Source organism: Camelus ferus, chromosome 16 (genome assembly GCF_009834535.1).
Source record: "Camelus ferus isolate YT-003-E chromosome 16, BCGSAC_Cfer_1.0, whole genome shotgun sequence".
In the NCBI taxonomy this organism is placed as follows: Eukaryota; Metazoa; Chordata; class Mammalia; order Artiodactyla; family Camelidae; genus Camelus; species Camelus ferus.
In genome coordinates this window covers 24,689,292-24,704,030 of record NC_045711.1, presented here as the reverse complement: position 1 = coordinate 24,704,030, position 14,739 = coordinate 24,689,292, and the positions used below count along the sequence as shown (strand labels likewise).

The 14,739-nt window shown below is 50.4% G+C and overlaps 1 protein-coding gene and 1 long non-coding RNA gene across 3 annotated transcripts in view; one reads left to right on the top strand and one right to left on the bottom strand.

Annotated features, from left to right (window-relative positions):
* Window positions 1-6,865, top strand: part of SAP30BP (SAP30 binding protein) — a 31,002-nt gene extending 24,137 nt beyond the window's left edge. For both annotated transcript variants that reach the window (XM_032456833.1, XM_006176465.3), the window contains 7 exons: window positions 94-182; window positions 2,548-2,639; window positions 3,435-3,495; window positions 3,883-3,934; window positions 4,824-4,882; window positions 6,021-6,105; window positions 6,403-6,865. In XM_032456833.1, the coding sequence (XP_032312724.1) occupies window positions 94-182; window positions 2,548-2,639; window positions 3,435-3,495; window positions 3,883-3,934; window positions 4,824-4,882; window positions 6,021-6,105; window positions 6,403-6,584 (620 nt within the window). In that variant the 3' untranslated portion in view covers window positions 6,585-6,865. The remainder of the gene's footprint in view (window positions 1-93; window positions 183-2,547; window positions 2,640-3,434; window positions 3,496-3,882; window positions 3,935-4,823; window positions 4,883-6,020; window positions 6,106-6,402) is intronic.
* On the bottom strand, window positions 191-1,338 carry LOC116656734. Its single transcript, XR_004311649.1, has 3 exons — window positions 1,259-1,338; window positions 1,031-1,151; window positions 191-266 (listed from the first exon to the last, which is right to left on the bottom strand). It is a non-coding gene; the product is annotated as an uncharacterized LOC116656734 (long non-coding RNA).
* Window positions 6,866-14,739: the final 7,874 nt, after the last annotated feature.

Sequence of the window (14,739 nt, the reverse complement as noted above, 5' to 3'; positions counted from 1 at the left end):
TGTGTGTGGTTTTTGGTTTCTGTACTGTCCATGCCTGTCCTTCACCCTCACTGTCCCTCCTACCTACAGAATTCTTCTCTGTTCTCTCAACAGCCTCCTTTTCTGAAAGAGTCCGGAACATGTCACCCGATGAAATCAAGATCCCGCCGGAGCCCCCTGGCAGGTGTTCAAATCACTTACAAGTAAGCGCAGGGCACGGCTGCTGAGGCCCATGTAGACAGGAATCCAGGGGCAGGGGTCTGGTTTGGTCTGACTTTAAGAGGCTTCTGTAAATGAAACAACCCAGGTGGAAAGGAGCCTGCAGTCCTGGTGACCTCCCTGAGCCCGCTCTCGCGTCTGCTCTGGACCCACCACCACTGCCACTTGCGCTGGGGCCCCTAGCTTGCCCTCTGTAAGGTCCTGAACCTCGGCAGATAAAACAGCAGACCTTTTCTGGGCAACCTTGAGCCAGTGGGACAGTCTCAGTGGAACTTTGCTAAGAAACTAAGGGATCTTTCTTCAGAACGTAAAATAAACAGATTACAGAAATGCAAACACACAAGCATTTATGCTCATAAAACTCCTATCCTCCTCTTATCCTCGAATTCCTAAAGTGCCAGGTCTCCAGCTTGTCTGACAAAACCTCATACAGACCTGCCCCGAGGAGATGGAACATTTAGTGCCGCCACTCCCTAGGGAGCAGGATTTACACCTCCTTTTGTGAAGCCCCTGTGATCTCGTCTCCTCGTCCCTCTGTGCCTTCCTCTGTGAATGAGACCTTGTGACTACAGGACAGACCCCCAAGGCTGCCCCATAGTGGCCCCCGTCCACCTGCTCTGCCTTTGATCCTGTAGGTTCTACCAGTGCCTCTGGCTACACCGCAGGCCCCTGGCACCACCCTAACGGATGGATGACTAATGGGTCCTAGGGCTGTGGAACGGGGCGATCTGGGCGGGGCCGGAGGTTCCTCTCTTCCTGGAAGTCTCTTCTCTTTGCTGAGTTGTCCCCCCCACCACCACCACCTACCCCCTGCCTCCCAGCATAGCATCACCTCCATCAGCTTTACACCAGGCAACAAGCCACAGGCTGTAAGGACAGTCCAGCAATCCTCCAGGCAGAGACATCCAGCTGGCCCAGCCTTCAAGTTCCGAATCTCTACTTTTTAGATCCTCCTAATGGTAGAAACCATGACATTGAGCAAACATGTTAGTTCACCTGAGATAGGAGAACCTGTCTGATGGTCCGGGAGACACAGAAAAGTCGTCTATAAAATGCAGACCTGTTTCTGTCTGCCGAGCCTTCTGTGCAGGCCTCCCCTCGTTACCTATGAAGAGGTTAACATTGAGGCGTGTTGCTCCCGGCTTCTCTCTTCCCTGTAAATGTGTTACTGACCTCTCTCTGCAATTTGTGCTTCCTCTGGCCAGTCTTGCCTTCTGGTAGAGGGGATGGGTCATCTCTCCGGATGTTCCCAAAGGTCCTCCCTCACTCAGGACCTCCCACCCTGCCCACCTCCTCCTGCAAGTGAAGCCTGAAATGTTTTCCTTCTGGAGTGTCTGTGTTTAGCTGCCACTAGTGGGGGTGGCGGCCGGGATACCTTGCCCTGGGCCAGCGTGTGCCTTCCTGGGTAAGACTGCTCCTTCTTAGAGGTGGCTCTGCCCTGAGACTTGGGTTTCCGGGCCCCTTCACGCACCAGGCCACCCTGATGCCATTTGTTGCAGACATCATCTCTTTGGGCCTGGGCACACCTGTGGCACTGGCCTGGATCCCTGCTGGGTGCTTCTCCTGTTTCCCATTGAAAGCCAGGGCAGGGGCCTGGAGAGGAGTTTTGATGAGAAATGAGCCCTTGTCCCCTGGTGGTGCCTCTTGATAAAGTGGTGAGGACCAGCCACCTGTGAGCCTCCCAGCAGAGGACACCCTGGAAGACTTGTGAAACCAGGTTCCAAAACCTCTATTCCTGCCTTCCTCTGAAAGGACATCACCTTCCCAGGTCTCCTGCTAGAAATTAACCCTGTGTTAAAATTTAAAACCAGCGTTCAAAATAATAAGGTCCTTCTATAGCACAGGGAACTACTTTCAGGATCTTGTAATAACCTGTAATGAAAAGGAATGTATATAACTTAATCACTACTTGTACACCAGAAACTAACAGAACACTGTAAATCAACTATACTTCAATAAAAATTAAAAATAAAGCCAGCATGCAGACTCTGCCCATCAACACTAATACCTGAAACTTCTCTTCAGATGATTCAGGAACTGATTAGCCCAGTGGGGACTTGTTCCATGTCTTCTCCATGGGTTCACTGCCTTGACCTTATCACTCCCTCTACTGACCACCCAGAGCGGATCAGGAGAAAGCCAAAGAAAAGCAGACTGGTCTCCATCTGTCTTACCCGTGCTCAGGGCTGGTCAGAGGCTGGCAGAGGAAGACCACGTGGCCGGAGCAGGGCTTCTCGTGGCTCTGTGGCTCTCCTCTGTCCACGTATCCACACCGCATGTGTGACCACAGACTGGGATCATGAGGGAGTGGGGTTCTGTCATAAGCATCCTTCTGTTAATCTTCCATAGGACAAGATCCAGAAGCTTTATGAGCGGAAGATAAAGGAGGGAATGGATATGAACTATATTATCCAAAGGAAGAAGGAATTTCGGAACCCCAGGTGAATTTCCCATGAGCCTGCAGGGTCGGCTGGGGACCGGTATGCCCCCATGGAGGTGGCAGGGAGAGGCTCAGCTCAGATCCCACCTGAGCCCACAGGGGCCATCACCCAGACCACATTAACCTCGCTGAGGTTTACTGTTGAAAATCCAGACTGAACACATTAAGCAGTACGTAGAGCAGAAACAGAGACCTGGTCTGGAGTAGGGCGCCCGGCCGGGGTCTCATTTCTACGCTGCTCCTAAAGACGCTACCTCTCGAGGCCTCCATCTCCTCAGCCGCACCATGAGGGGGTTGGACTAGACCATCACCCCAGGTTCTTCCTCTCCCTCTAAAAAGTCATTGATTCTGCATGCAGGGGAGAGGGTTTAGAAACAGCTCTGTCTTGGCCTCCCTCTGTCCAGTGCTCAAGTAAGTGACACACTCAGGAAAGAGCCCAGTGTGTTGATGGGATGACCTGTCCTGGCCCTTGTGGGCCTGGGTATGGTGGCCTTGATCCAGCCACACAGACTGAAGGTCAGGTGTCCTGATAAGACCAAAAAAATGCAGCCCTCCTCTCAACACGATCCTTGTCCTGGCCCCTTGCTAACAGCCCATCTCCCTGTGAGGGTGGAGGGTGGAGTGCGAGAAGTGACTTCTAATGTCAGGCCAGTGGACATTTCCCCTCCCGTTGGGAAGCTTAGAATGATTCAGCTGGGTTTAAAGGCTTCACCTGAGCCCAGGTGCTGAATGGTTCTGATCTCTTGAAATCTGGTGACTCGGGCCTGCTCAGCACTTTGTGGTTTTCTTCTTTCAGCATCTATGAGAAGCTGATCCAGTTTTGTGCAATTGATGAGCTCGGCACCAACTACCCAAAGGTATTCCCTCCTGCAGGGGATGAGGGTGAGGGAGGATACCCAAGGCCTTGAGCTCACCCTGCTGGATTCAGCCCGGAGCCACTGAAGGGACAAGGTGGCAGCACTGTTGGCTGGAGAGGACAGTCCCCTTCGCTCTTGTTCGAGCCCCGGGGCCTCTGCTTGGTTAGAGTCTGAGTGTGAACTCACTATGCCCATGGACTAGCCCTTGGGCAAATGCATCACTGCCCTCAATCCTAAGAAGGATTGGCTGGAGATCAGGGGTAACAGCTGAGCTCCTCTGCCTTTGAAGGCAGGAGGACCCATAGATAGACGCGGGGAGGCACTTGGGTTTCTAAGTCATTTGTCATCTGATGGCCCTTACTGCAGCTTTAACCCTTTCTTTTTCAGGATATGTTTGACCCCCACGGCTGGTCTGAGGACTCCTACTATGAGGCATTAGGTGGGTAGCCATCCATCTACTTACCTACCCATCTGTCCATCTGTCTGTCTGCCCATCCAGTCACTCAGTCAGTCATCAGGCAACACATATTTCAGGGTCTTCTCCGTGTCTGGCCACATCTGAGGAGCTGGGTTTACAGCCTTGAGCAATCCAGACCCCATCCCTGACTTAGGAGGCTTATAACAGCCGCAGAGAAGACAGGATGACAGGAGTGATTCCAACGGTGACAAGCGCTGGGGCGATGGCGTTGCAGGGCTGAGGGGGTGGGGCAGCCTCCCCGAGGAAACTGTCCACGCCGAGCTTTGAAGGCGCGAGGGGCTGGCCACACAGGCGTATACGGTGGCCAGGCGGCTGGCGGCCAGCGAGACTGTAGTACTTTCTGAAGGGGCCCATCTGGGAAAACTGGGAGCAATTTCAAAGTGCCCAAGCCCTCAGATGCCAGATCTCAGATCCGGCCTGTAGGTGTGTTTTGTTTGGCCCACACAAGCTTTGTCTTGCTTTAATTTGAATTCCTTGCCAACGTTTTATTTAAAAATCGCTGATTCCGGCTGCTCTGGGTCGCTGGGAAGGTATTCTCGCTGGGCCGGCGTTCCCACGTGGCAGCAGCTGGCTGAGGCTCGGGAGCAGCTGGCCCCTCTGAAGGGGTGCGCAGCCCCAGCCTGGGGCCTTTGCGCTTGAGGCCCTGCTTCATGCTGGCCAAGAGCTGGCACAGGGTTTTGCCCATCACAGAAGGACACTGAGCCCACACGGGCCTGCCGGCTACTCAAGTGCATCAAATGAGAACGCGGGGCAAGTGGAAAGTGCTGGACTAGGGTCCCTCGGCTTAAACCATCTCCTCGTGTGGGGCTGCTCCCGGGCTGTTTGTGTAATGCTTCTCTTGTCTTCCTAGCCAAAGCCCAGAAGATTGAAATGGACAAATTGGAAAAGGCCAAAAAGGAGCGAACCAAAGTAAGTGATGGACGAACGTCCTGATGAAAAGGCAGGTGTTTGGAGTGCAGGGGTCCTGCTGGCTGAGCCCAGGGGCCTTCCAGGCTGCTCTCCCCCCCCCGCCAGTATGCTGCCTGAGGATGCTCTGGGCAGCCTTAGGTGTGCCCTGTGCTGGATTTAAGCCTCCTTAAATCAGCTTGAAGGTGCTTCCCAGTTACCCCCGTTTGGTTCCTTGGGGTCTTGTACTTGCTTCATTATGTCCTCTCCCCTCCCCCTTGCAGCCACAGAGCCTCAGGGGCTTTCTCTCTGGGGTCATCAGTGCCCTCCTTGGCCTGAATGGAGGCAAGTACTTCCTTCCCAGAGCACTCTGGTCTGTGCCTTTCTTGGGCTCCAGAGCTGATCTCAGCAGCCCGACTCAGCGCTTCCCTGTAAGTCCCACGCCTGATGGCCAGGTGACCCCTCATTTTAGGACCCTGAGCACGATTCTTCCCAAGCAGTGTGGTCTGGGTCCTTCGGGGAACAGAAATTTGGCTGTGAGACATTGTCCTGAGAACTGTGCCCTTTCCAACCAGAGTCTCTGAGAGAGAAAGTGGACCTCAGAACACCAGCTCTTCCCACCTGTGGTTTGGCCTGACCCTTCCACAGCAGTTGTGGCCTCTGGGATGTTCCCTCCATCCCCCGGGCAGAGGGGCTGTGGGGCAGCCCTTGGGGACCTGGTTCCAGGGGTGATCAGGTTTCCACAGTCATGACCCTTGGTTGAATTTCCCTTCTGTCTCTTTCCTTCTTCCTTCCAAACCTCAGGCTCATTGCAGGGATGTGTCTGCAGCACCTGAGACCAGAGCCGTCCTTCCCTCAGCGTATGAGGGCGAGGGGGCTGGGCACATGGTGGGACAGCGGGCAGGGGTGCCCAAGCACATGCAGAGACATGGTGATGCCGGGAGGGGTCCAACGTCTGTTTGGGAAGCTCTCTTCAGAGGAGTAAAAATCCCCTTGCGGCGCCGCTCTGTCACCTCTCCTGCTAGACGGTCTCAGCAGAGCTGGTTCTCAGTGCCTTCTCTGTGTGGTACCAGACTCCCACCCCCCAGGAGCAGACGGCTGGCAGAGGATGTGGATGAACAGTTTTGCTCAGGTCTTAACGCTCATCTCTCTCACCTTCCAGATTGAGTTTGTGACAGGCACCAAGAAGGGCACCACGACCAACGCCACGGCCACCACCACCACCACAGCCAGCACAGCTGTTGCAGGTAGAGGCTCTGCCTCCCAGCCACACTGCAGATGCAGCAAGGGTTTCCCTGCCTCATTTTGGGGAACAGACACCATGAGAATCTGGGCCTGGACCCAGCCTTGCTGTGCTTTTCTCTGAGCCCAGAGGTTTTGAGCCTGCTTTGGGGCTGGGGTGGGGTCCCCAGTTCACTGGCTGCCCCTTGGCTTTCTGGGGCAAAGGCCCCAGCAGTTTCTGTCCCCTCAGCTCTGACCACTGGAAAGGGAGTGTTGCTTTTTGGCTGGTGTTGGTCCTGACTTCTCTCTTGCTTTGTGCCCAGATGCCCAGAAGAGAAAGAGCAAGTGGGACTCAGCTATCCCGGTGACCACGATAGCCCAGCCCACCATCCTCACCACCACGGCGACGCTGCCAGCTGTGGTCACAGTGACCACCAGTGCCAGTGGCTCCAAGACCACCGTTATCTCTGCCGTGGGCACCATTGTGAAGAAGGCCAAGCAGTGACCTGAGGGACCAGCTTGGGGTGGCTCGGACATTTTCCCTTCTGTCGGGAGGAGCCACTCTGGGACTTGACAGGACTGTGCAGCCCGGTGACCAGTGCCCACTGGGAGGTGCCGCTTTGTATATTTCAGGACTGGGACCTGCTCCCTCGATGCCACCCCATGAGGAGTCCCCATGTGGCATTCCAGCCGGAAGAGACATTGCTGCGGAGGAGTGGGGCACTGTGGGCCGCGACCCACGCCCCATAGTCTCTGCCTCCGTATTAAAAGCACCGTGTCCTCACATCTCGGCATCTCAGATGCACTGACCTCTTCTACTGTCCGTTTTCAGGCAAATGTGAAAGCTCAAGTGTCCTCCCCATCTTCTCAGTTGGGATTATCACCTCAGGGTTGACAGCAGGGTGACCAAAGCCTGTGGCACTGCTCAGAGAGGGTGGCCCGAGTGGGGGAGACCCGATGTTCCCACTGTCTGCTACCAAGGGCCTGAAAGCCAGCCAGTTCTCAGGCAGGAGCTGAGGCCTCTACCTTCTTCGGGGCAGCTGAGCCCTCCTCAGACCACTTCTTGGACACACCCTGACTTTCGAAGTCCACCAGTTACCAGAAGGGCCAGGGTTGGTCCCCGACCCTCGCAGGGAGGGGTCGCGGTATTGGTGCCTGGTGAGCGTGGCCAGTGGGCTCCCCGGGGGTCAGGGGAGCTGAATCACCTCCTGCCCGGCGGGCAGCCACTCATTGTTTACGTGAAACCCGGCTCCTGGGAGGATCCTGCCCCGCCCTTCCTGTGCCTGTTATCTCTGCCCCGCAGCAGCCCCTGGGCATCGCCACTGGCCTCCGGGCTCCTCTCTGGGGCCAAAACAGATTTCCCAGCCCCTGCCAGCCCTCTAGTCCGAGTCCGGAGGGAACTGGTTTGCCTTTCCTGCAATCTGGCAGCTCTCCCGTCCAGCGGAAGGGCTGCGTGTCACAGAAGGAAGCCGGGCTGTGAAGAGCTGTCTTGCTTCCCTGGGGTGGCGGGGGTTAGAAAGGTGTCCTGAGATGGCGCCTGATACTGTTGTGTGACCAGAGGGGCGCGAAGACCCTGCAGCCCCCAAAATAACAAGCGAGTTGCACTTCCCCCTCCCCCCCAAACACACTTGGCACCAGAGGCGGTCAGTTCCCCCCTCCCCTCCTCTGAGGAGACTGCCCCCTGGGGGAGAGGAGCCGCTGCCCCCTCAGTCCCGAGATGATCTCTGAAGGGGCTTCCTGCCCTGCAGCCTCCAACAGGGGCCCCTCTCCTTCCATTAGGGCGCCGTGGAGCCCACGGGGGGGCAGTGGGGACGGAGTCAGCGCCTCTGCCCTGGGTCCCCGTTTAAAACAAGTTGTGTTTTAGTTTTGTGTGTGTGTGTGTGTGTGTCTTGGGCCCTCACCTCTGTAAGCCTCCTGTCAAATCATGGTAATAAAGCTTCTTAAGGTGTTTGTGAGGAATCAATGAGACGATGTATGTGAAAGTTTTATAAACCATAAAGTACTCTACCGGTGCTTGTTGCCCAATCCAATTCCTTCCTGTTTTAGACCAAGATAGAAGCAAACTCTGGGGATGATAAAACTGGCCAGGGTCATGGCCTTTTACTGTCCTGCAGGCAGCCTCCAGCCCCGCCGTTGAGCTGTCCAGTTGGGCAGCTATCGGAATGGCTCCTCCCCCTGCGGGGCCGCAGCTGCAGGGCCCTGGGGAATGAACACGACCTGTGACTTGGGCAGCCTCCAGTGGGCCGAGCTGTTCCACTCCTTATGAGGGGGGTGAAGGGCTTTAATCCCCTTGAATTTTAGTTTACTGTCCTACTGTAAAATGGGACTAGTGCCTGCCCACCTTAGTCCCACTGAGGGTGCCACAGGGGCGGGTTATCCGCTTTTCTCTGTGGAGACTGGATGTCCCAGGCACTTGGACCCAAAATGCTTTGTCCCTGCTCACAAACAGGCTGTCCAAGCTGAACTCTACTCCCACCCACCCACACACTACTTACCCCTTCCCATGGTCCTAGTCTTGAATGATGACATCGTGATTGTCCGGGGCCCACAGCTGCGTACCTGGAACCCTGTGCTCTCCCCCACATCTGACAGGTCACTTCAGAAACCCCTCCCCTGTCGCTGTTATTACTACTCATTTCACAGATGGCTGTGGCCTCATCTGCTGGCTTTCTCAGTCTCCCACTCCCATCCAAGCTCCAATCGGGCTGGCATCTTCCTACACCCAGCTCTTGCCACATTATGTGGTATCCCGCTGTCCACAGGAGAGTCGACCTCAGCCTGCCATGCAAGGCTGCCAGCATCTTCATCACCTCTCAGCCTCCCACTCCCGCCGCTGTCCCCGCCCACGCCCCCTATGCTGCTTCACTCCCATCCATTTTCTCACCTTTGCTCTTTTATCACTCCCCACCTCCAGGCACACCCATACCTTCAAGATGCAGCTCAGATTTTCTTCATCCCTTCCCAACTCCCCTGGGCATTAGCTGCTCCTTTCTCAGTGCTCCCACTCTCTTGCATCTCTGATAACACTACTGCCTTGCAACCTCTGTCCACGTGTAGGCGGGCTGAGTGAGACTATGCTTGTCTCCCGGTTCTTGTGAGAGGAGAGGGCACCAACAACACTGCGTCCCAAGTGCCTGGCATGAGATGAGTGCCCAGGTGATTGGAGGGATGGAAGGGACGTGGTCCCCGCCCTCCTGGTCATCAGACTGGAGACTCCCAACCCCTGTGCCAACCTCACGGCATCCCACCGTATGCTGATGTACACGTGCTGGCAGCCGTGAAGGCTCAGTGATGGGTACTCTAATTTTATATATGTTTAAAATCTCTTGTCACAAAAATGTAAAGGGCCGTTGAGTCATAAAAAGGAATGAGGAAGACCTCTGTGGACAGATTTGGAGTGATCTTCAGGGGAGATAAAATGAAAACGGCAAGTTGCATAGACTATGCTTTTCTATAAAAAAGGGAGGAAACAAAACAAAAAATAATAAAGGAAAGATATACGAGCATAAAATAAAATTAAGAAAGATCTTTCATGTTAAATTTGAATTGGAAATATCAATATGAACTCACGATTAAAAAAAAAAGTCCTAGCTATATGCTTTGGAAGGACCCGGAAGCAATGGCTCCCAGTAGCAATGAGCACACGTAGCGCCCAGATCTCCATCCCCAATACCATTCCCGGTAAAAGGAACCAGGGTTCTCCGGAGAGACACAGCTGATCCAGAAATCGAAGCGGGACTGGGCCAGTTTGTTCCAGAAAGCATTGAGGACTACCACCTACCACGAGTGTTGCAAAGGTCAAAGGAGCCAGTCTGAAGGGATCTCCCGCTGGCCAATTACTGTGAAAAAGGAAAATACTGCTTCCTGGTCACTGCGACTCACGACACTCATAAAACGTTTCTGACAGCGAATGTGCGTGCTTCCCACACGAAGAACTTCTGACACCAACTGCCTACGTTGGCAGTTAGCACAGACCCCACAGGTGAAGGGCTTAGTCCCACAAGACTGCCCCCTACTCAGAGGCCAGCTGCGAGTCCGGGCCTTCCCTACTTCTAATCAACTGGCCATAAATTGGGGTTCCAATGACCCCCTCCTTGGGCTCGATAATTGGCTAGCACGGTCCACAGAACTCAGGAAAACAGTTTGCTTACAAGATTACTGGTTTATTATAAAAGGATACAACTCAGGAACAGCCAGAAGGAAGAGCTGCACAGGGTACAGGATGGGATAAGGGGTGCGGGGCTCCCGAGCTCTCTCTGGGCACGCACCCTCCCAGCACTCCATGCATTCAGCAATCCGGAAGGAATCTGAACCCACTTTGGTTAAGATTTTCATGTCGGCTTCGTTACCAGGCATGATTCTTAAATCACTGGCCATTGGTGCTGGAACACAATCTCTAGCCCATCCCCCTTCTCTGGAGGTTGGCGGGGGTGATGTGGGGGTGGAGGAGTGTTGAGGCTGAAAGTTCCAGCTCTCCAATCACGTGACTGGTTCCCCTGACAACCAGTGCCCCCAACCTCAGTGGCCTTCCAAAAAGTCTTTTCATTAACATAAACTGGTGTGGTTGAAAGGGGCTTGTTATGAATAACAAAGACTCTCCTTTCACCTTTACTGCTCTGGAGCTGTTTGAAGAACCATGGACAAAGGCCAAATATGTATTTCTTTTATATATGTATATATATATTTCTTATTATATCACAACATCACAATTATTATCTTTGAATAAGTGAAAATCTATCATGCATAGTATTTGAAAAAAGGAAGGAAAAAATGTATTTGCCACCGTAAGAGCTGAATATATCAACTCTTTACTCTGAAATTCATAGTTAAAAGAATTAACTCCTGTACACTGTTGATGGGATTATAAAATGATGTAATTGCTATGGAAAACAGTATGGTGGGTCTCAAAAAAATTAAAAATAAGACTACCACGTGATCCATCAATCCCATTTTGCATTTATATCCAATAAAATTGAAATCAGGGTGTTGAAGATACTGTCGAACACCCGAGTTCATAGCAGCATTACTTACAATAACCAAGAGGAGGAAGCTACCCAATGCCCATCGAAAGATGAATGGATAACCAAAATGTGGTCTATATGTACAATGAAACTTTATTCAGCCTTAAAAAGAAAAGAAATCCTGCCATGTGTACAATGTAGACAAACCTTAAGGGGCATTGAGCTAAGTGAAATAAGCCAATCACAAAAAGACATATTGTATGACCCTGCTGTATATGAGGTATGTTAAGTAGTTAAATTCGTTGAGACAGAAAATAGAATGGCAGCTAACCAGGGGCTGGGGAAGGGGGAAATGAGGAGCTATTTAATGGGTCTAGAGTTTCAGTTTGCAAGATGAAAAAGTTCTGGAAATGTGTTGCCCAACCATGTGAATATACTTCACACTAATGAACTATACACTTTAAAATGATTTAGATGGTAATTTTTAGTTTTTACCACAATTCTAAAAAGAGTCTTTCCTAGATAAACAACAAGGACCTACTGTATAGCACAGGGAACTATATTCAATTTCTTATAATGAGCTGTAATGGAAAAGAAACTGAGAAAATACATATGCATCCATGTATATATATAACTGAATCGCTTTGCTGTACACCTGAAACAAACATTATAAATCGACTACACTTCAATAAAAAGTAAGAATTAAAAAAATTCTTTTGGGTTGCTTTGTAATAATAGAAGTAATTTTTTAAAGTTCTGTAACTCAAAAAGAAAAAAAGCATTTACTCTGTATTTTGGAGGCACGTATTTCATCCCTAGTTGATGAAGGGAACTTTTTTTTTTAATCAGAAGGATATCGTCTGTTAAATATAAAAATGGAAAATCACTATTCTTCAATCCCCAAAGAATAATTGATTCAAACAAGGTTCAACAATGGATGCTAAAACCGACCTGTGAAAGTTTGTTGGGAAACAGGCAGGGTGACAAAACACCATCACCCTCTCTAGATTACTTCTTAATCATAAAGTGAAAACCTATTTTTACAATGGAGAGAGATGGTGGTCACTCCTCAATTATCACTATTAGTGGGGCAGCTGACATCACGTTCACCCAATGAAACACGCAGCACCACCTGTGACCATCCTTGCCAAAAACGTCTAAACTGAATCTAATCAGACTTTCAGACCCAACTTCCAGTTTATAGGAGGCTAAAAAGTCAAGTCTCATGATACCATGAGAAAGTAATCAGACAAATCCAGACAGTGGGATATATCCTGCAGGTCAACTGGCCTGTCTCTTTAAAAGGTCAATGTTTTTTTTTTGCAGGGGAGAATGTTTTGGGGGTAAGAAAGATAAAACAATCCATGTAGCGGATTAGACGTGGATTAAACCCAAATTCAAAAGGGAATAATTATAACAGACATTTTGGGACAACTAAAATTTTAATATGGACAGAATGGTGGATACTAGGGCATTCTCATTCATTTTCTTAGGTGTGATGAAGTCATTGTGGTTACGTGGGGGACTGTTCTTGGGAGATGTTACAGGTTGAAATGTCATGATATCTTCAACTGGAATTTTAAAAATATGTAAATACATAACAAATACATAAATAAAGCAAATACAGCAAAAAGTTAACTTGGGTCTAGGCAGTAAAAAATGCAGGTGATCTTTGTACTCTTCTTTCAATTTATTATTGTTTTTTTAATAGAGGGACTGGGGATTGAACCCAGGACCTCCTGCATGCTAAGCATGAGCTCTACCACTGAGCAATACCTACACCCCACCGCCAACTTTTTTTTAAGAAAGTATGAAAGCATTTCATTAGCTGAGTGTTACATAACCTATTCTTCTTTAAATTTTTATTTTTATTGAAGTGTAGTTGATTTACAATGTTAGTTTCAGGTGTACAGCAAAGCAATTCAATTATACATATATATTTTTTTCAGCTTTTCTTTCATTATATATTATTGTAAGAAATTGAATATAGTTCCCTGTGTTATACAGTAGGTCCTTGTTGTTTATCTATTTTATAGTGTGTATCTGTTAATCCCAAACTCCTAATTTATCTCTCCCCCAACATTTCCCCTTTGGTAACTATAGTTTGTTTTCTATCTATGTTCGTGAGCCTATTTTTGGTTTGTAAATAAGATTTGAACCTTTTTTTTTGGACTCCACATATAAGTGATATTATATGAATCTGTCTTTCTCTGTCTGATTTACTTCACTTAGTATGATAATCTCTAGGTTCATCCATGTTGCTGTAAATGGCATTATTTCATTCTTTATTTATGACTCAGTAGTATTCCATTGTGTGTATATGTATCTATACATACCACATATTCTTTATGCAATCATTTGTCGATGAACATTTAGGTTGCTTCCATGTCTTGACTATTGTAAATAGTGTTGCTATGAACATTGGGGTGCATGTATCTTTTTGTATTAGAGTTCTCCAGGGATATTTACCTAGGAGTGGGATTGCTGGATCATAGGGTAAGTCTATTTTTAGTTTTTTTGCAGAATCTTCATATTGTTTTCCATAATGGCTATTCCAAACTAGATTCCCACCAGCAGTGTAGGAAGGCTCCCTTTTCTCCACACCCTCTCCAGCATTTATCATTTGTGAACTTAATGATGGCCATTCTGACTGGTGTGAGGTGGGGTCTCCTTCTCTAGAAGGGTGTGTGAGCCCCCCACCTCCAGGGGGGTGCATATCATCTCCTCCTCTAATGGATGGTGCAGTGGGCTGCTCCCTGAACTCCCATTTCCTGGGGTGGACTGGGCATCTGCTGGTGTAGCTCAGGTCCACACGGCACTTGTCCTGGCCAGGCACACTCTGCCTTGGGTGCCTCAGCCAAACTGGGGCTCCTGCCACAGAGCTTCCAAATCCAGCAGACAGCCTCTCTGAGCCCCTGGCCTGTGCAGAGATTTCAGATAACTGGGCAAGGTGGCCAAGTGGTGACTGGGGCTCACACAGTTGCAGTGAGTACTGGGTGTCACAGCTCTTCCACATCCTCACAGTCACTGTGAGAGCTGTTAATGCACAAGTCTATTTACAGCTGCTCTCACAGTCACTCTGAGAGCTGTTAATGCACAAGTCTATTTACAGGTGAGAGCGCTGAGGCTCAGGGAGGCGATGTGACAATCCCATTTGGGTCCACCACACATTTACTGAGCACCTGCTATGTGCCAGGCACTGTACTAGGGATAAAAAGATGAGCTACAGCATGTCTGTCCTCTGGGTTCACAGTCCACTGGGGAAGAGAGACGCCTAAACAGATTATTTCAAACCAGTGTGGCAAATGACATGAGAAAACCATGCCCCAGGGGAATACATAACCCAGTCCAGGGTGCAGGGAGGTCAAGGAGACTCCCTGGAGCATGCCACATCAGCACAATGCCTTCAAGGATAAGGAGGATAAACCAGGCTGGAGTGGGGGTGGGAGGATCCCAAGCAGAGGGAACAGCCTGGTGCAAAACAACCAGGTGCAAAAGCATGCTGTCTTGAAGCTGCTTGGTTTGGGCGAGGAAGTTGCCAGCATTCGGGTTTTGCCCAGCATCGTAGGCAGATGGGGCCCAAGAAACAGACCAAGATGAGGTCATGGGGCAAATTGAGAGGGTCCGGCTTGAACGCACTTAACCAGTAGCACTTAAGGATTGAAGGGGTCAGATCTGTGAACCAGCTTGTCAAGAACA